The sequence below is a fragment of the Daphnia pulex genome, chromosome 1 (genome assembly GCF_021134715.1).
Source record: "Daphnia pulex isolate KAP4 chromosome 1, ASM2113471v1".
NCBI classification, from domain to species: Eukaryota; Metazoa; Arthropoda; class Branchiopoda; order Diplostraca; family Daphniidae; genus Daphnia; species Daphnia pulex.
The window spans coordinates 4,692,759-4,714,183 of NC_060017.1; the positions used below are offsets into that span (position 1 = coordinate 4,692,759).

The following is a 21,425-nucleotide window of genomic DNA, read 5'->3' on the forward strand; positions in this document are numbered from 1 at the left end:
AAGGAGGGATCCCAATGGGGAAAAGGATATATTATCATTCGTGTGTGCGAGATGTGTAATATTGTCGCGGTATATTCCCGTCGATTTCCCAGCGGCAGGGCATTACATAAACCCCTCACCATCACCACCACCACCAGCAGCGTTGTGGTTCAGTTCATCTTTAGTCAAAAAATTCGATAGGCCCAGCCCTTCGGCTGTCGTATAGAATCCCGCCAGTATGCAAACAAGCATCAAAACGGGTCCAGCACCGAGATCCGCACGACAAATACTATGCCCAGATTTACACAGTCTATGTAAACCTGCCTGGTCAATCCAAAGTGTCCTCTCGCTTGCGTAGATTTAGTTGGGGAGGGTGGAATATCCATTAGGCAAACACGAGTGCGTTTTCGAGACGTGCTCCCGATCGTCCCGGACCTTCTCTCACGAAACTTTGGAAACGACAACGGGATGAAAAGTGGAAAGAATAAATAAAAAATATAAAAAAAAACATACCCTGGGCACTCTGCGAATAACTGTCAATACATATGTCCAGGGGACGGCGGCCTAGACACCATTACTTGTCTATTCCCACTCTATATGGTGGACGAACAGACGGGCAAGAATAGAGAGAGCCAATATTATCCAAAGGCATGAAACGTTGCTGGACTAGAACATTCGAGTCGCTTGTTGAGCTCCCAGGATTTTTCATCCCCCAGGTAAAATCAAGGAACGGCACGCGCGCCTACATATTCACTTCTTCTTCTCGTGCAAAGGTATGGGGAGTTATGGGACTAGAAGATTTCGTCCCGTTTTTCGTCCGCTGCCCTTCAATCGCACAATGTTCACGCGGTGGGGGGAAATCAAAGCAGTCGTGCGTGATTCGCAACAATCCCGCCTTTTCGTGAGCTGTGCGTGTGTTTGGCGGGTTGGCTGCCTTCCTGTGCTGAAGGTCGGCAGGTTCTTCATTTTCATTTGTCTAGTGGCGCACAGTTAAAGCGACTCGATGGTTCCGTCGTCGTTCCTTTTTTTTTATTTTTTTATTTTCTCCCGCGCACTCGGGGAAAATTGCGTTTACAGGATTTCCTTTGCTCCCGGCTCGTCTTCCCCATTATTTCTCGTATCTTAATAACAGATAAAAGTGAAATAGACTGGCGAGATAGAGTGAAAAAAAAGGGAAGAAGAAACTCTCGCCCCCCAAAGGCTCACGCGTTCTCCCCCTAGAATCCCGTGAATGCAACGCTCGCAGTCCCGACAATCTCCACAAGATTTAATTAGCTCATTATTTGAATCGCAGAATAGAAACAAATTTCTGGAGGTTTTTTTTCCCCCCGTGGATGAATGGATGCCCTAATAATTTCCCGCGGCAAGCCAAACTGTTGAGAATCCTCCAGGAAAACTGTTCAGAATCCCCCCACCCCAAGCGAAAGTGAATTCATTTCTATTAGTATTTTCAAGCTCATACCAAGATAATACCGCGCGGTACAAACGAATAAAGGCAGACCTTTGTCGGGAATGAATTCCGGGAGATCTTACAAGGTCTGACACATGATGAGGTGGGCGTCGTTCCTTTTAAAAGGGAGAAAAATACTTTTCTTTAAGGGAATAAAGCGAGAAAATCTCACACACATATTGTTGTTCAAAATCAATTAATAAAAAAAAAGGAAGAAGAAAGTCTGGAAGCTACTGAATCCTCCGGAGAGATGAGAGAACCTATTAAAAATGTTGGAAGCCATTGATGATCATTTCCCAAACTGAACCTCCATCTACTATAGGCGGGAATTAGCTGATGATAATCAATGGCTTCATCTTACACATTAGACGCATATTATCCAAACAACTTTGGGCGCTCTCACAAAAGAGTCTTATAGATCTATTTGCGTATTACATCGCTGGGTATAATCCCATGATATCAAATTGGAATTGATGAGCTATTGATGAGCCTGTACCAAAATAGAAATTCCGGGAGATGGTCTATACTGAAGAAAAATTGCGAGCGATTCGTCGTGAGGCAATCAGATGAAAAACAATGATAACAACAGAGGAGGAGGAGGACGACTGGTGGACAAGTTAACGAGCGGGGCGGTTTTTTTTTTTTGTTTTTCTTTTTTAGATTGGACGACCTGATGAGATATTTGTGCGTTCACCGGAACTGGTCGAAACTTTGCCCGGCAAACTTCTTGGAAACGACAACAAGAAAAGACGTTGGGCCAGCCAGTCGCGGGTCTGATATTTGGGAACCTCAAATAAATAAATAATAATCATTTTAAAAAATAAAATAAAAATGCGTGTCGGGCAAAAGAGAAGCCAAAACAAACAGAGGGGGGCCGTCATCATCATCATCGACTGTCGTAATAAATACACATTTCAATGTTTGCCTACCTTTTTCGAGTGGGGGCGAGGGTAGTTTAGTTTTTCTTTTCCCCCGGCCAATAATAAAATGGCAAAGACGGTGGCCACTCAACAGCGTTGGGCGCTGATCGACCAAACTTGAGCCAAATCAAAATAATAATAATAAAAAAAATAAACGGTGGCGGTGGTCGTTGAAAAGAGACTTGAGAGGGGCCACTTGTTGATAACGAGGCGACGACGTGAGTGAGAGAGCGGACAATGGGCCAGCGACAACACAATCCACCGACGGCTCAAGAAGCTTCAAACACTACTAGTCCTAGTCCAACTAACGTACATTTACTCTCTCTCTCGTGTGGAAAAAAGGAGATAAGAAAAAACAAAAATAAATCGAAAAAGGCCAAATGGTCGCGTCCGGGGGGACGAGAGCAGAGAGAACGAGCTGACACACAACAGGAGGAGCAGCAACAGCAGCAACAGCAGCAGCAGCAGCTTGATGATGCTGACCAGACGCCGGCTCTTCAAGTCTTGTTCTAGCTCCTATCCCGTCTCTAGATCGACTTGTATAGTCTGCCAGCCACCAGCCCAGCCCAGCATAGCCCAGCACAGCTTGACTAAATGTTGGTCTGGTCCCGAGACTGCGCTGGCGGGAAGCGCATCGCTTCTCTCCAGAGACGCGCACGACCAAGTCAAATAGGAAAAAAAAAATAAAAAAAAATAAGACAAACTAAAGAAGCTAGGTCAGAAAATAAAAGAGTCAACCTCTCTCCCTCTCTCTCTTGTCTGGCTAAGAAAAATACAAGAGAATGTGGGGGACTATTTTGAAGCGCGTGCTGCGCAATTCTTTTCGAAACCCGCGAGCAGAACCGCCCAAAAACTCTTGTGCACAGCTCCTTTAGCTTCCCAACCCTGTAGGGAATAAATAAGCACGTCTCACTCTGGCCGGCCAGCCCTTAATAAAGATGTTGCGTGTGTGTGTCTTCATTTGGCGAAAACTCGTCAACGGCCAGCAGCAGCGGCGGTCGAGAGACGAATCAAGAGCGCGGCATTGGTGCAAAGACTCTCCCGTCTGCGCTCGCATATGCACCAACATATACTTAAGAGAGCGAAATGCCGTTAGATCGTGGCCCAACTACCAAACAAACCACACAAGAGCATTACATAATAATACAAGACGGAAAGAATAGAATCCAAACACAATAAGAGAAAGAACAAACAAAATGCCCGGCCTTTTCAAATAAGCTGTCAACTTTACAACCCCCACGAAAAAAAAAAGTTTTTAAAACAACAACAACAAAAGCATCACTATTTACAGAGTTGTTGTTGTTTTATATCTCCCTCGTTTCCCGCAAAATTTCCCGAAAAAAAAGAGATGCTGTTGGCCGGGGCTTTTCTGTTTTCTTTTAAAATAAGAACGTTATCGACTATTCATTCCACATTGACGATTTGCGAGCGAAAGTTGAACGAAACAACCAGACTCCGCCCTCGTGAAAAACCCACACCATCCTTCAGCCTACTATGTGTGTACTGTACTCCCTTTCTCTCTCTATATATACATATAAGAAAGCGGGCTTATCTAATTGACGTGAACCGGTTATGAAAGTAGAGAAGCTACCGGCTCTCATTCACATTATATATAGTACGTTTTTCATTTTACGAGACAGCCTTATATTCCCCGCTCAGTTTTGCTCATAAAATTTTTCAAAAAGGGAAAGAAAAAAGAATAAAAATAAAATAGCGGAGCGGCCAGTCAATAGAGTCGAGTCCGCATATCGATTTTGTGTTTATATTCATTTTATTTTTTACGTCCTTATACAAGAAAAAAGAAAACCTACAGAGTCTGATTCCTCTATATATATATATATAAGCCGGCTCGAAACCCAGTCATCCGTTTCAAAATCCAAATAGAAATGTGTGTGTAGACTTTTTTCCATTGTGATTGAGGGAATATACAGATAAATACTCTGTCTCTCTCTCTCTTCTATACCATCGAAGATTTCGATGTTTTTCACTTTTATTTATTTTTGAAATAAAATTCGCGTTAGTTGTTTCACCGTCGACTGCACACGGGCTTTTCACCTCAATGTCATTAGTGCGAAATCGCTGCGTCGTCGTGGGCTTTCCAACGAAAACGCCACAATGGGAGGCCTTGAAACTTTGGCCTATAATAGAACTTCCCGTGCCCAACCTTTTCAAAATAAATGATAAAAAATAAAAAAATATATAAACGATGAGAAAAAAAGTTGGTTTAACCCAGCCTAGTAGCCTATATAATCTAGAGAGTTGACGATGTATAAATGACGTGATAAAAAGATGCGCGTTCCGTTACACAGGCCGGCTGCTGCTGCCTGGTGACGGCATGGAAAGAAAAAGAAAAACCTCACCACACAATATTTAAATAAAAATCTAAGAAAAAAAAAATACGAAGCGTGTCGGCATAATAGATCCGGGCGATATCTATATATCAACATATTTATAACGTCGTGAAAATAAATATAGGAGAGCCCAGCACGAAAAAAAAGGGAGCCGGGCGGCGCCGGGCAGAAAATAAAAAAAAAAAACGTCGGGGAGGCCCAGAGTTGTACACAGGATGCTGCTGCTGCTGCTGCTGCGCATTGATGCTGTGTAAATAATGTAGTCGTGTAGGTGTTGATTATTGACTCAGCGTCACGGGGACGCTCGTATACAACTTTATTCTACACGTCTAGTATATATATATATCCACCTTCCTCTTTCATTTTTGCGCTCTTCTATATGTACGTATGGATGGATAAATATAGGTCGGGTCATACTGGTGTTGGTGTGTGTGTGTGCTAAGTCCCGGCAATGCCACGGGCATCTGGCACCGACTTGATTCCAATCACATGCGACGAGAGAGCCGGAATAAACTTTTATTTCACGGCCCAGAGAAAATAAAAAAGGAAATCCAATAAAACAGAAATAAGAAATGGCGCTGTCGTCGTGAAGGTAAAACACGGTTGCAAATTGACGCAAGCAGTTGTCGGCAATATGGAAGTGTGATGATGACGACGACGCGAACAAAAGTTGCCAACCGTCGGCGAACCAACTCTTGGCGACAAGCTTTTCATCACGATGACAAAGTTGGGATTTATCACCTAGTTGAATTTCCCGCGCTCCAGATGCGATTAAAAGATTCGGCGCAAACTCATTTTGCACCGAGGAAAAGAAGAAGCTTACGGCTTATCTTTGCCCGAGGCTACAAGAGCGAGACAACTGTATTTATACATACACATAGGCCGTGTTAAACGAAAATGTTGCAGAGTCTACGCATTTATATTACGTGTTTCTCGGCAAATGCAAATGAGTGCACCCATCTCCCACGAGCGATTGAACTGACGCAATGCCGCCCCACCATAGGGCAGAGCTAGAAAAATCTTGATCCTGGCGGAGGGGGATGGATGAGACCCGGGATTATTTTCTTGGGTATATAGTACGCATTCAAAGCCTCTATATAGCGCATATTCACAGCAGCTCAAAATAAAAAAATCTCATCCATCGCTTATACGAAATTAAACTCCTTTTTCGGAGAAGAAAAAAGGCAAATCAAATGAGTCGAATTCTTGCAGCGAAAAAAATAAAAATGAAACTTTTCGGCATTCCTAAATCTGTGCTGCAGCATCTGTTGATATCAAGAGTCTCTCTCTCGCAGAGACTTTTTGAATCGAGATCAAAAGTGAGTCATGGAATCGCTCCTAACATTTTCCTTCCCAGTTTTATTATTTCATTGAAAACGCAGAGGGGATATATCAGGGATGTACATGGCAGCCACCCCCGTATATATCGCCTGACTTGGCTCACGATAGGATCCCCCCCACCAAAAGTCCAAAACGCTGAAGCACACAGCTGCGACTCTCTCACTGCCTTTGGCCGAAAGATCAAAGTCTCCTGGGCGACCGTCTTCTCTCTTAAGACAAACTCAACAGTCGAGAGAGAAAAGCTCATTAGTCGATCCGATTTCAGACTCTCCTTCTCTCTCTCTCTCGGATTAGAGATGCGTATAAAGGCGATGAGAGAAACTTTTGACTTTGGGCTCCAGCAAGACGATACGGTCAAAAGAGTCCGGGCGCTAATACGACTCCGATCCGGGCGTATTACAATTAGTCGAATAATGGTACAGCGCGCTATAACCAACGGAATTACATGTGTAGAGCTATTTAGTTGTTGTTGTTGTTGTTTTAACCCACCCTTTGAATTTCATTGGGTTTTGTACATCTTTCAAAAACAAAATAAAAGGGGGTTAGAGCTCCTTATCTCGGCTTGGACAGCCCTCCCATGTCCATGCAGATGAAGATTACGTAATATCTCTCTCTCGGCACAATGCCAGTCAATAAAACAAGGTATTTTCGGCTGAGACCATCGGTCAATCATTGGAGACAAGTCCAGTTTCAATAAAAGAAAGAAAAGAAAAGAAAGTTGTTGTTGTTGGCCGATTCGATTTAGCGCGGGCGTGCCGTTCGCGATCGATCAAGCGTCCAGCCGAGAGACGACAAGTTTGTTGCCCGTAATATCCTTCCCGGAAGAGTTTGGTGGAGGGAGGTGGAAAGAGAGTGAAATGGAGAGAGAATTAATATTTGACTGGGCTATATATATAGACATCTAATACAAGGGTTCTGGAATGTGTTGATGGAGCATCGAACATGACAGAAACGTTTCATCATCACAAGAGCGGCATTCACTTAAAAGCATTTTCAATCGTCGCTTTTCTGTCGTTGCATAATAATAACATTCACAGCTTTCAACTCAACGTCTCGAAATCTCATTTTGACATTCGTAACTAAATACATGTAGCGCCGGTTGTTGGGTATACATACAACACATTATTGGATTGAAAAACAAAACCCATCGCTCTTATCCTCTCCCTTATTCTAGACATAAACTTGAGTCGAAATTGCGATTGAAGCAGTTGCGCTGCCCGTCACAAAACGGAAACCGTTTTATAGTGGCAACAAATTCAACCGGGCGCGCTCTTGCTGGCGTCCGCTTAGTTACCAACTCACGGCGGCCGTCGTCGTTGCGTAATAAGGTCCAAAATGTATTCCCATGTTATCCCCCCCTCCCCCAAAGAGGTCGATGAGCCGAGTAGGAGAGGAATTGCGATTAGCAACACAACAAGATTCCCGAAAAAACTAGATAGGCGCAGAGTCACGGCATATAATTAGTCTCATCTCCTTAATACCCAGCGGCCGGCCGCTGCTGTCGTCAAGAGCCTTCGCATCCACCTCCTCCGTGTTGCCGAAGATAATTGCGGTTTCTTCCAGCAATCTCTCCACATCGCCCATCACAATATAAATATGCCCATAGACAACTCAACAGTCAAACATGTTTCTAATTGGAGTGATTTATGTTGGATGGATTCGACGTGCTGCCCAATCATTGGCCTCATCCTCAGCATCAGGTCGCGTTATTATCACAGGCGACTGCATTTTCTATTACACAACTCGACGGCAAGCGCCACTTGACGACTACACACATACGGCCGTCTAACTGTTAGTTTGTTTCATTTTTTTTCCGCCATCGGTTATTTCCTTTTTTCTTTCTTTCTGGACCCTTAAATTGACGGGAAATGTTCTTTTTCTCGCCGTTCAAGTCTTTTTTTCGCTATTTAGTTTCGAGTTTTTCCTGCTTCTTTCATGTTACGTAACAAGTCGGCAGGTATAATAATAATAAAAAAAGAATTGGCTTTCTTAAGGGTCACCAGGTTCACCTTGGAAGTCTATACACGACCCGTGGCAACAGCATCGTGTCGAATTGAATTAGGTTGGCAAATATATTGGGCGATGCTTCAAGGTATGCATGTATGTATTGTTAAACCGACGGGGGAATATAACTATTTCATTAGCCGGGCGAGCGATATTATAGACATTAGATACACAAGAAGTAATTTGAAGGAGGTCGCGGTCGGGAAAAAAAATAATATGAGAGATTGCCAAATAATGACAGATGGACTGCAGACTATAGCCGGTCTGTGGCCAGATAAATATGATGGACGACCGTGACATCATCAGCGATGATGTCGATCAATTAATTCGACTTCTTCTATGCTCCATACACCCATGAAAAAACAAAAACAGGATGGAATGATTATTCCCCTCCCAGCAGACTGGTTCTCCCGAGCTATTTGGCATTCACAAAATCTGGTTATCCCATCGGCTTCGACGACTACTGCATGTAAACGGAGAGCGTAAGTGTATATAGACAGTAATAGACGAACATAACCCGCGCATACCAAATAAGAGACTTGTGTGTGTATAAACATCATCTATAAATATTCACGTACATTTCCATTGGGTTTATACGGCGAAAATTATTTGTTTTGATAGCGCATACTATATACGCACAAGATATAGCCCCAAAGGCCCATATACGTCAAGCGTTGTAGCCGATATATGGCATGGATAAACAAATGCACACACAAGTATATGCTGGCCGATCCTGCAGTGCATATGAAGCTAGTATGTATAATGCGTGAAAAAAATAAAAAAATAAATAAAAATAGTAAAAAGTTTGAAGACTTTCAGGTCAACGAGTCTAACCCAAACACTGGAGGCTTTTTCCCGTTGACAAGGCCGTCAATTTCCCTTTCACGATACCAGCAGAGTGCAAGTTTTTTGTCATTATTCCCGATTGAATTTGAATTTTCGCTGGAATTCTTGGCTTTCCATAAAAAAAAAAGCAACAACGAAATGACAATGATGAAAACTCTTGCCAAGAAATTACCGACAATGAAAGACCAGACGAGTTATTCCAAAATCGCGCACCTTATTCAACTCAAAATGGGCAGCTGGATGATTATTGATGGGCTCAAAGTCGCAAACTGCATATCAAGAGCACCGGCCAGATCAATCATTCGACATAAGGACAAGACCCATTTTGATGTTTGTTTTATTCGCCATCCAGGCATCAAAACCGAAATGGCAGATGTACTAGATACTTTGCCAGGCTGGACCAAAAGCTTGGCGGCCGCGAATCACACACAAAAAAACAACCGAACACATCAGTCCAGGAGCCTCGTCAAAGGTCAGAGCGATCATCAAACGAGTCGCATTAACTGCACAATGCTACAAAACAAGAGCCCTGGCCAATTTCACGGCTTGATACAATTCACAACGACATTCTCTCGGGGATATAAAATGTTTTTCCACGAAACTCTCCCCAATATATATGGCCGGCCATAGATAACGAACGCGGTTCGCTGGTTTCGCCCGGCAGATGAGACCCCCCTCAAATTGTTTCGATTCGCCCAGTGAAAATAAAATTTGGTCAAGTGATGAAGCCGAGGGGACGACGAAATGAAAAAAGAGAAATAAAATAAAATCGATGAAAAAGAAAGTGATGATGATTGGTCCGTGCGACGGCCATCAAATACAACAAAACGTTACACACTTTTATGTGAACAACAATGGCGGGATATTATAGTCCTCTATACACGCACTATAAGGACGTGTGTGTGTGTGTCTATATTGTCCTTCTATATCTGTACAGAAGCGGATGATAACGCCCTTGTTTGTCCATGGCACTTGGCGTCCAGGCGGCAAATTGGACGTTGCCCAGAAGTAAACTGACCGCTAATCATCGTCGCCCGGCCGGAAACACAGTTTCGGGCACTATACATGTTCGCCGAACGACGAATAATCAACAATGAATTGATGAGCTTTAGATATACATGTCCCCGTGTGGGTACATGGCTAGTTGGAAGGGGGGGGGATAGACTCGCAAAAGCTACACGGGGAAGGCCGGCGCTGGGCCGCTTTACAACGATCAATACACGTCGACGAGAAATGATGATGATGCCAGTCTCGTGATGTGATCCATCACCATTGTCTTGTGCATTAAAGGGCGGGGCTCTCTTATACGTTGCTGGCCAAACTTTGTTACTTGTGTCACACACAGAGTCTGCTGCTGCTGCTGCTACCACGGGTATGCACCTGCACGTCCTAGAGAGAGACGGGCAAGCAGTACCGGGCGAGGTACATCAGATCCCATAGAGAGACAAGATTGATGAACGGACCAAAAACAAAAGAGTTACCAACGGTATAGTCCTGGGGTTGCTGCCAGTGATGCAACCAAAATAAAGAAAAAGAAAAAACAAAAACAAAAGAAGAATCGGTCACCAGGCAACACCCAAATCCAATCTAATCATCAAGGAAGGACGCGCCCATCGTCTTATTTCTTTTTTCCCAATCCTCGAATTTCTCTCTTGTTTCTTTTTTGATTTCCTTCCATTTTTCATCCGGTCCCGTTTCCACGGTTTGACAAAGTCCCCCGAGTCCTCCACTGTGTCCCTCATAATAAAAGCATCCGAACAAAGTCTGAACGCCGAGATACGGGACGATGGCGAACGATTTTTGCCCGTCCTTTTGTCCTTTTTTGTGTTGTCTTCACTCAATCGCTCTTTTCCATCGCCGATCCTTGTCGTCCTTTAGATACTTTGGCACTTGATATCGATCGAGCTTGTAATGGTGCCTCTATTGTACATATACGCAAAGAAGTGAAAAAACAAAACAAAAACCAAAAAACAAAAAACAAAAGAGCGGCCATCGATTATGAAATGACGGCCGGAAATGCATCACAAGTTATTCCGCATATCGGAGCAGTTGCAAGCTTTGCATCCGGAGTGGTTTTTTCTGTTTTTTATTTTTGTTTTGTTTTGTTTCCCAGCTCACTCATGCACGGCAAGCAGGCAGGCATCAAGTCAAAAATAAAGAGCTAAACAAAAAAAGAAGCCAGACAGCGATGAGGGCGTGTTATATGAAGGAAGGTATTACACACACAAGAGAACGTGAAGTGGTCGTGAAATGTCAAACGACCGCCAACCCAGTTCAGCAGACCCGAAGAAAAGGCGCTAGAATTAATTCATGGGGGGGTTTGTGTGTGTGTGTCTGGGGGCAATCGAAATGTCGACTACGTACCCGCGTATTATATAATATACGTACGCAGACACACACACCAAAGTGAGTGAAAGGAGTCCAGCAGTCTCTACCATTGACAAAAGAAGAAAATGACGGACGACGAAAAAAGAACATGTCCGTTTTTGGCATCCAGTTTTTCCCGTGCGCGTGTTTTCATTTTCAGCTCTGTTTTATTTTTCTTTCTTCTTTCCCAAACACAGACATGGAACAAGTACGCGTCATTGTTGGACGGCTTTTCGGCAAGGTCGTAAAAATAAGGCCGCGGCTGCTGGCTTGACTTTTTCACGGTATGCCGGGCAGCAGCAGTATAAAGAGCACAGAACACTGCAAAAACATATCATTTCCTTTTTTTTTATTTTTTGAAATGAAACTCTACGATATCCTACCACTACTTGTTACAGAAATAAGAAAAAACGACAGCTATATCCTCACATTTTTCTTTTCTTTTGTCCTTTTCTTGTTTTTCGTGATTGCCGCCCACCCTGTAGATGTAATGCACTGTATACGGCCGCTAGGGCTATATAACAACGAGGGGCTACAGAGACGGACCAAAGAGTTTCCGTCATAAAACAAGAGACGGGCCATTCAGTCCCTCGGTGACGTCAAAGCGCTCGGCGTAATTCACGATGACTTTGAAAACTTGGCCATCGCAAAAATAAAACAAAAAAGAGTTATATGGAATAGGGGCTACTACTACTACTGTAGATATGGAATCCCCTATTTTGCTATCTTTAGTTATATATTAGATATTTTCGAGAAGGGGGGAAATAAGAGAAATCTGGAGATGTCAGCACAGCAATGCGAGGGCGGCAAAAGTTTCGGTTCGCTCGTGAAGCGGTAAACGAAAAGTAGAAAAGCAATAAGAAAGAACCTAGCAGAGAAAGAAAAAGGGGAGTGACTACTGAGATGAACATCATCATCATCATCCCTGCTGACGTACACACACTTTGAGTGGCATCCAACAACTGCAGCCCGTCGGCGAGCGCGCGCGATTTTCGAAATGTAATTACTGTTTGTTGCGCAATCTTAAATATGTAGACATATCGATATTATAGTCGTTCCTCGGCTCAACCTCAATCACTCACGAATATATAGAACTAGGGACGTGTACCCTGCGACTCTCTCAAAAAGAAACGGCGTCTACGGCGTCTACTTGTGTACTCGACGCAGCGAGGTGATGTTTCCACAATGAGCCAATCAATCGATAATATTGGAGCCGTGCGTCGGAGTGAAACCACTTACATACAAATGCCGAAGAGTCTACATGGGCGGAAGAAATTTCTTCTTCTTTATTTATGTACGTGTGTGTGTGGGAGTAGCCGGATGACTGGATCGGCATTTCTGTGTGAACAACATTTTGACGATCGCCATTTTACCGTCCTGTTGTATTGACATCGAAATCTCGACGGTTATCTATTCGTACACACACACAGCACATGGGAGCGAAAGAAACGGAAGCTCGTTACAAGACTCTGACCGGAATATCAAAGTGTGTGGCCGAACAACAATCCAGCAGCGGCCGACTGGCATGGAATCTTCCACCAACAACTTTATCGCACCTAAACAGATGCTGGTCCCAGCTATTTCATTTTTGAAAGTCTTTTACAATTCGAATTCTTTCCGTGTCTGCCCAGATACAAATCAAAGAAGAAGAGAACCAGAAGCTTGCGACACGGTCGCGATAAATAGCCGCCCAACCCCAAAAAAGCGCAGAGATGCTTCCACCAGATTACAATCATAAATCAAAAAGCAAGAGTCCCCAGATTTGTTTCCTCCCGTCAGCTGGAAGGCGATGCTGGCTGCGCAGATTTTCTTTTATTCCAAAAACAAAATAAATATTTTCCCGTCACCCTTCCCAACTTCAGCATTCAACGTTCGGGTAGAAAAACAAGAATTTGTTTGGTTGTTGTTGAAAAATTCGTACCTGATGCTGCAGTGATTTCCCTGGCGAGGTGCAAAATGAGCGTCAGGATTTTTATGAATGACTTGGGGCTGCGATTGGCGGACAAGAGCGACGACACTATACACCGTCGAGATGTGCGAAAACATTTGCAGCAAGTTTCCCCCAGCTCCTTTACTGTAACAAGAGAGGATCACGTCACCGAGTCCCAAGTTTCTAGCGCACAGACGTGACAAAAGTGGGCGCGCAGTTTCTTTTTCTTCTTCTTTCCGGAACCAAATCAACAAAGCGCAAGATCCCTACAACCCTAGCGCTGCTCCTTCCAGAGTCTATCTCTCTTTGTGTGTGTTTAACACGACTGTGAGCTTTGCTCACGCATTTTTCTAAGGCTGCTATGGGCTCTTGGGGATTCGCTTCCACTGCGACGAGGGGGGGATCATCGTCATAAGCCCGGGAAGCATCGACTGATTTGAATGTTATAGTTTAAAAAAAAAACCAACACACCTGCCTAGTGGAAACAGAATAAAAGAGGATCATTGTGTGTAACCCTCTTTCCATCCCATTTGTCACGTTACTCCCCCTCCAGAGTTGATTCAGCCAGATTGCTTTAGATGTATTGTATACAGGGAAGTGGATATAGCGTTACGTCGTCGTCTAGACAGCCACGTAAGATTCGAAAGCAAACGGGGTCCCGTTTCCCCTAACGACGTCAGTCTCAAAAGTAAACAGCAACTTCCTCCTCCTCCACCCAATTCATCCGAAAAGCGCGTCATTCAATATCTTTCCTGATCGAATAAACGCAGTAGCTATAGCAGACGTTAGAGTTAAGCAGCCGTTCCAGCCAGCAGTCTATTTTCGCCCTAGCGGACGGACGGAAAAAAGCGCTCGTTCTTCCGCTCCATTAAGTGGCGGCCAATAAAAAAGAAAAAGAAAAGAAAAAAAGAAATCTGATTGGTCCTCCTTGACTGGCCGATGATGAGCCAGGAGAGTGCCGAGTATTGTTACAATTCGCCTCCAGAGAACAACAACAAGATCAAGTTAGCCAAGAGACGTTGTCTCCGGAAACAAGACTAGCGAAATCCGGCCCGTTTTTTCCTTTTTCTTTTTCCTATATTCCGGAGATTCCGGCGTTAGCTTATCGAGTTACGCTCCCGTCACCATGACTATCTCTTCCCTTTCCCCTCCTTTTACTTCCGGCACGCCCAAAACGAATCTAAACGCGAGAAAAAAGCCCAAAAGATGAACTGTATAGAAACATAGAAGACGAACGTTATTAGATCTCATCACGAGCGAATAACAAATAACAACGACAAACAACAATTTGATTGCACAGTTTTATTCCAATGCCCAGTATTTGGCTTATTCCTCTCATTTTTTTTTCCTCTAGACATTTGCTGGACCCGTGCTGGATCCACGTGACGTGTTGAACAAGACATCACGTTGCAATTCGTGTCTAAAAAGGTGGGGCGCGCGCAAATCATTTCGTTTTATCACTTTGAATATGATCAGCCGAATAAAGACAAATGAATAAGACGAATGCATCGTTCGTGACTGATTGGCCCTTATTGGGTGTGATGGGCCACGCTCGCGCGCGTGAGAAAGAAAGAGAAACCGACAGCTATTTCATTTTTTGATCCCGCCGTTGGTCTAATCGCATTTTTTTACGAGTCACTATTCGCCTTTTAGTACATTGGGAAGATGAATCTCGTGTTAACAGAAGAAAGGCTCGGCTTATCGACACGCCCCCGCTATTACATAACGCGACAGGCCGGCTGTATTTCAATTTCCAAGGCGATACGCAACACTAAGTTCTATCCTTCACCTCCTTTTGGTCTCCGACGGCTTCATATGGTCATTGGCCGGATGGCAATCGAATCAATGAAAGTCAAATACATCAAAAACAACTTGTGTGTGTACAGCACTAGAAACAATGGCATGGGGCACACAGTCGTATCAATTGCCGGGCCCATTGGGTTTCATATGCCGCGCGGTGTGAGACAGAGAGAGAGAAAAATAATCGAATATCTATCGCCTGCCAGATCGCGACGGGTCTCCCATAAAAAATAGATCCTAACAGACTTGAACAGCACCACAGAGAATTGCCATTCGAGAGTAACCCGTCTCGTCGAAAATAACTGCGCCATTTCGAACGCGCTAGAGTCGGCGTGAACCTTCTGTTGTTCTTCTCGCCCATTCTTATTTCGTTCCAGTTGCTGACCAACAGCAAACGAGACCAACCAAAATACATTTTCGACAATTCTTAAATTATATCCGACAACCCCCCCAAAAAAGACAAGAACAACTCCAACAAATCGCCAAAAAGAAAAAACCGAAAAACACCTGCACGATGATGATGAGTCAACGCTGCACACACACGTATAATCTGGCAGCGTTCGGCCGCACCAAACAAGGACGAAATTGAAAAGATACACAAGGGTATAGAAAAAAGGGGAATATAAAAATAATATAAGAGAGAGACAAGAGGCAAGTTGGGATAGATAATGAAGCACGATGACCCAGCATAGCCCAGGCGCAGCCCCAAAAAGGAACTATCGCCTTTCCCCTGCTGCTGCTGCTCATACAGCCCTAGGATCTAGGCACTTAACGCCAGCACAGCAGTTATTCTAAAGGAGATTTCTGATCCATTTCGCGTGCTCTGTTTCTATAACTTGACTCGATGGATGGACTTGGATCACTCAAAGAAATAACAATAACATTGCCTATATACGGCACGTCGAAAACAAACTTTTCATTCCGGGATTTTTCGACCCTTTTTCCCGAACGGTTTATGTTGGGTGGGAATTTTTGTTTCGTTTGAAATCTAATCGCTTTCAGACGCGTTTTAGCCGTCGGGATCGCTGCGACGTTGAAGTATAGAGTGGAAATTTGTTTGGTCGGGTCGTGAAGGAGTTAAGAAGAAGAAGAAAAAGAGAGTGCCAAAGTCGATTGTAAAAATGATGACTCGTATCGTAAACTCCCTTCACCTCCTACCGACTGGCAAGCGGCGCAAGCCATAAGACGGACAAACGGATGGACAGCTCCGGCTGACACTTATGGCGTTGCTGGCTGGATATATATATAAGTTATGTTAAGTACAACGTACTACAGCAGACACGTACCCCACCAACACTTTGTGTATACGGTCCGGTTTGTCTGGCTGCACGTTCCACTCATCCATCCAGCGTGTGTGCGCTTGTTGAGTCGCGTTATACCCTTGGAGTTTTGCTGGCTGGGCGTCCCTTTTATAGACAAAACAAAGTACTACGGGCACGGGTTATTATGGCCCGGTCGTTCAATGCCTCATTCTAATTTTTTTTGTTCTCCTTCGTTCGCTCAATTTTTGTTTGAAATTTCCCGGTCGTGGTGGTCTCCGATTTCTTTCGTGCTTGGGAGGAATAAGATGCAAACAGCAGTAGAGAGTCGAACGAGCTCTTTCAATCACCATCCAATCACTTGGGCAACAGCCGGGCAACACAAAAAACACACTCGTCGACCCATTCAAAAATCCCAAAAGTCCTTATGTCTATAGTAGGTATCAGTGTATGTCTATCTAAATATATAAGAGAACGCGGTGTCGTTGAGAAAGGGGGAAAAAGAAGAAATTAAAGAGAAAAGTAAAAAGATAAAAATGGGAGGGAAACGAAAAAAAAAAGAAATTTAAAAAAGAAGAAAACAATAGATGGTTATCTCTTCTTTTAGTTGTTGGCGAGTTGAAAACGATACGGGCGGTGGCGAGTCTCCCGACGAGACCCCAGCATCAGATGGTCCCGTCTTTTTTTTTTTTCGACTGACCTAAAAAGGCGCGATTTTTTAAACTGATTTAAAAATAATTTTTTGGTTTTAGTCTTGCCCGATTCGGTGGCGGTGAATTAAAAGAGAATCGAGAATCAAATTAAAAAAAGAGTTGACCGCAGACCAGCACAGACACACTTCCTACCAACTACGCACCTTGTGGCTGTTCGTTTGTGACGCCATCTCGCCACACATGAAGCGGCCGTATGTATAAAATATGTGAGAATTAGCTCAATATAACGCGAACTCGGATGGTGTGTCTGTGTGTGGCGCTCGCAGTTAATTACATCAATAAGAAGGTGGCATCGCGGCGAGTGCAAAGTAGACGAGACACGGTCATAAATTATCGACTCGAGCCATTTATTTCGATCTCAACCAGGGCCTCGCTGCTTGCGCCCGGCCAAATGTCTTTGTCGTACACACAGACTTGCGCTCTGCTGGACCGTTGGCTTTACTGGTATATAGTGCTGGGCCTCCGAAAGAGAATGTTGGAACGCTAATGGACAAAACAAAAATCTCCCGAGAAAGGGAAAACACGCGGAGCTCAAGGACCAGCCAAAATCAGCAGCAACTCGTCACGCTTGTCCCTCCGCCATAAAGCCTATGCTGCTCTTGTGCTCGTTCCGTCTGTTTTACTTACACGCACCGACGTATATGTGGTCTACAGACTTTTTAAGTGGAAGGTTGAGACAGCAAAACAAAACAAAACAAAACGAAAGAAAAACGGCAAAGAGATGAACCGATGCCAAAAAGTCGAGAAAGAAATACAGAAAGAGCCAAAAAACCATGTCCGTGTTTTGTGCCATCGAGGCCGACTGGGAGAGCAACAGCTGAAAAATAAATTAAAACAAAAAAATGAGAGAGAGAGTAGCTTACACCATCACCGAAAGGATGGAACCCCCCCTTAAAAAAAGAGTTGCTATTCAAAAAAAACAAAAACAAAAGAAAAATATGGAAAAAACGAGATCTTATCGCCATAGAGTTTGGAGGATGACGAATCAACGTGGCCTCAGAAAATGACCCGCCGCCTCATTTCCTTGCCAAATACAAACGCGCATAGCGTCGGCAATGAGAGGGAGCTGTGTCCCATCCTTTTCTGGGATGGGGGGCTACTATGTCAGTTGCCGGATGGCACGCGGAACCAAGTAAGGTGCTCCGCACGGGAAAGAAAAAATCACAATAAGACGACAAGGCAGAGGGTCATCGAGTGTGTTTTCTGGATAATTTTCAAATCTAATCAGAAAAAAAAAATCACATAACTTAATTCTATATTATCATCGACATTTCATCGGATCGTAAAAATGGGTGCGGATGTAAGAAGCCAAGATCGTCATCGCAGACATCATTCAACAAAATGAGCGCGGGGAAATTCCAGGACTCTACTACTAGTACGTGTCGTCCCCAAAAATGGTCAGTTGACTCTATTCATGTCGGGACTCGGCTCGGTACCTCAACCTCCCCCCCCCCTGTTCTGTTCGCCAAATGATTCATGAACAAATGCCCCGGTCCATTACGGGCTTATTGCGCTTTTCTTTTCAACGCTCCCCAAAATAAAAATAAAATAAAAAAGCCAAAAGTTTCGTGGTTAGCGTGTTCAAAACATTCCGCGATTCTTTGTTGTTATAATCGCCATTTTGGGCATTCACGTCAGATGAAGGGGAAAGGAGAGAGAGAAACGGGAACATCAAGGTGACAGAAACCTTTTCTGGCAGGCTTTTAGCACTTCCTGTTGGCGACAGAATCCAATCGAAATTTGTTTGCCATTCAATTGAAAACAGGGGGGAAAAAATAAAATAAAAATAAAATCGTTCCGCCTGTCTAAATCAAACGTCATATGAATAAGCCAACCAATCACCAGCCAATCACAGTGGAATACAACAGGCGGCAACGAGGTTTGCAATTTCCGACGCAATCATTTCCGACACAATCGATGAATAAAGAACCGCCACATTAATGTCAATCTCAAGGATTTAAAAGCTGAGAAAAAAGAAAAATATATAAGAAACTGCAAAGGCAATAGAAAAGAATTCTACTGGCGAGAATGGATGCACTGCAATTTGTTAAGATTACCTCCAAAAAATGACTGACGCTCTACGCTAAGGGCGGCCAAAGTTGAAGGCGCACATAAACGTGAATGGCGACGGAATATATCGCGTGAATATCATAAACCCGCACCGAGTATGGTCAGCAACAGCAGCAGCAGCAGCTCCGAGCCTGTAGTCTGTTAGTAAATCTATACGACTTTGCCGGGGCAGGCAAGCGCGGCCCATATAATCAAACCCCCCAGACACTTGAAACGACCTGTACATGTGTCGATCGCGGCGGACAAACACGTCAGACTTACAAATACTTAATAACACGTCAAATACGAGACAAAAATATCGATCCGTAATCACTACGTACCATCAGCTGTGGGCGACGTTGTTCTGGGCTGCTGCTGCTCACACTTTTGTATTAGTATACCGTCTCTCTATAAAAGGCTGGCCAAAACTGATTTGGGCTCTTTTACCTCTATGCACCTCGAAGCAGTTAAGCTAATGTTCTACTCAAAACAAACGAAAACGGAAGACCCCGGCTGGGTATTGCGCGCACCTGTTTGAACCTTAACACTAGACTGAGCTTGCACATTGTGCATGCACGTTCCTGACGAACTCCATCGTAGGGAGATCGTAATCACGAAAACAGCTTTCCTAGCACACACTCTGTACACACACACACACAGAACACAAGCAGTCAGTTGAACAAGTTGAACCAACTTTTTTATTTACGATTCCCCAAACTTTTGAAAAAAGATTTATACCTACCCCCTTCCACCTTAGTAGAGCGTGCAGTATATACACATAGCACACGTCTATTTCCGTTTACCCGTTATTCGTCACCAGAGTTTTTGTTTTTGGGGGCTTGGAATTCTCATGCAAATTACATAGTGAAATGCTAATCAAAATTGAATGGCGACTTACCGGAATAGCGGCCGAGTCGCTCCTGGGCTGATTGACGTCCGACCTGCAGATATGCGCCGGGGTTGAAAGTGTCAAAGTCGCTCGATACGGTCGTCTGTCAAAAGTCGAGAACGCGGCTTCCCAGCACAGCCACCCAATTTTCTTAGTTGTTTCGATTCTCCTCCTGCATATGCAAAAGCACCGATGAAGTGATTGGTTCGTACAGCAAGAGTTGAGTGTCCAGTAGAGTAGAAACGGCAATCGATCACTCATTCAGGATCACCGCTGGATACATCAAGAACGGGGGGGAAGGATCGGGGGGTTGGAAAATAGTCGTCTGGTTGTCAAAGACGACGCAAAAGTTCACCAAGGAGAAGGAACAAAACCCAAGAAATACGTCATGCGGGACCACGACCACCTCTGCTTCTGTATGCTGCGGGCACACGACTGTACGGCGGGCGCACGGGTTAAATGTCGGCGGGCTAAAGGCCAAAGTGTCCGCCTTAGATTCTTGTGCCGTGTCACGATCCCAGAGGGAAACCCAAACACAAATAATAAAAATAAAAAAGGGCGACTACTAACAACGTTCAATGTTTATAGATTCTGAAACCGCCTAGCAGCAGTTGCCGCCGCCGTTGAATCACAAACACAAATGCACCGGCCGCCAACCAATCGATTGTCCACTGAAACTTTTCGAGCGGCGCGCTAGAAACTGTCCAGTGCTGGAATTTCGCGTCTATACAGACGGACAAACTCTTCTTCTCCTTCGTCTGCTGCCCAGAAAGCAACAACGTGGGGTTCTTTTTTTTTTTTTTAAATAATCCAGACAGTGTCGAGCTGCTTCCGATACCTTAACGAGCCACAACCACACGGCCGAAATGAGCAGATCGCATCAGCAACGCTTCGGAAAGACGGTCTGACGCAGCAAATAAGCTGTGGCACAGCAGCAGCAGCAGCAGTTAATGGCTGTCTTATGTTTTTTTCTTTTTTTTTTTAAATACTTGAAAACTGTCGACGACGAGCTTGGCTGAGTCAAGAGCCGAAACTTGTCTCTGCACGAAAAAAACAAACTCTTGCGTTCGCCTGTTTACACAAGGTCCGGGCGAGACTAGCGCTTCTGCTGCCGACGACGACGAGAGTCGACCCGCACCGTTCGGCTCCAACCGAACCTTTATATACACACGCACACGCGGAGGGAAAAAACCAAAATAATGACACTAGAACGAGAAGGAGAAGGAGAGAAGAAACTCTTCACGATATACACACGAAAGGAGCGAGGATAGCCACATATATACAGCAGAGTATAAGGCAAAGAACAAGAAAGAGAGAGAGAGAGAGAGAGAGATTGAAAGCCTATACTGGTTTGTTTGACTGCAGGCTACGAACCTGTTTGGTGGGCGGGTTGTTAGCCAACATCACTATAAGGAGTCTGTGTGCAGAGAGAATAGGAGAGAGAGAAAAAATATATAAAGGGGGGAGAATAACAAATAGCCAAACAGGAGAGATAAGATGTGGCCACAGAGAGAGAGAGAGAAAGCC

At 44.3% G+C, this 21,425-nt stretch overlaps 1 protein-coding gene across 5 annotated transcripts in view; it reads right to left on the minus strand.

Annotated features, from left to right (window-relative positions):
* Positions 1 to 21,037, minus strand: part of LOC124198485 (secretin receptor-like) — a 28,348-nt gene extending 7,311 nt beyond the window's left edge. Inside the window, exon 1 of one of the 5 annotated variants that reach the window (XM_046594345.1) lies at positions 19,908 to 21,037. In XM_046594345.1, the coding sequence (XP_046450301.1) occupies positions 19,908 to 20,159 (252 nt within the window). In that variant the 5' untranslated portion in view covers positions 20,160 to 21,037. Of the gene's footprint in view, positions 1 to 2,358; positions 2,864 to 19,907 lie in introns of those variants that run through there. The other 4 variants (XM_046594348.1, XM_046594355.1, XM_046594362.1 and 1 more) reach the window with 4 other exon arrangements.
* Between the last annotated feature and the right edge of the window lie 388 nt (positions 21,038 to 21,425).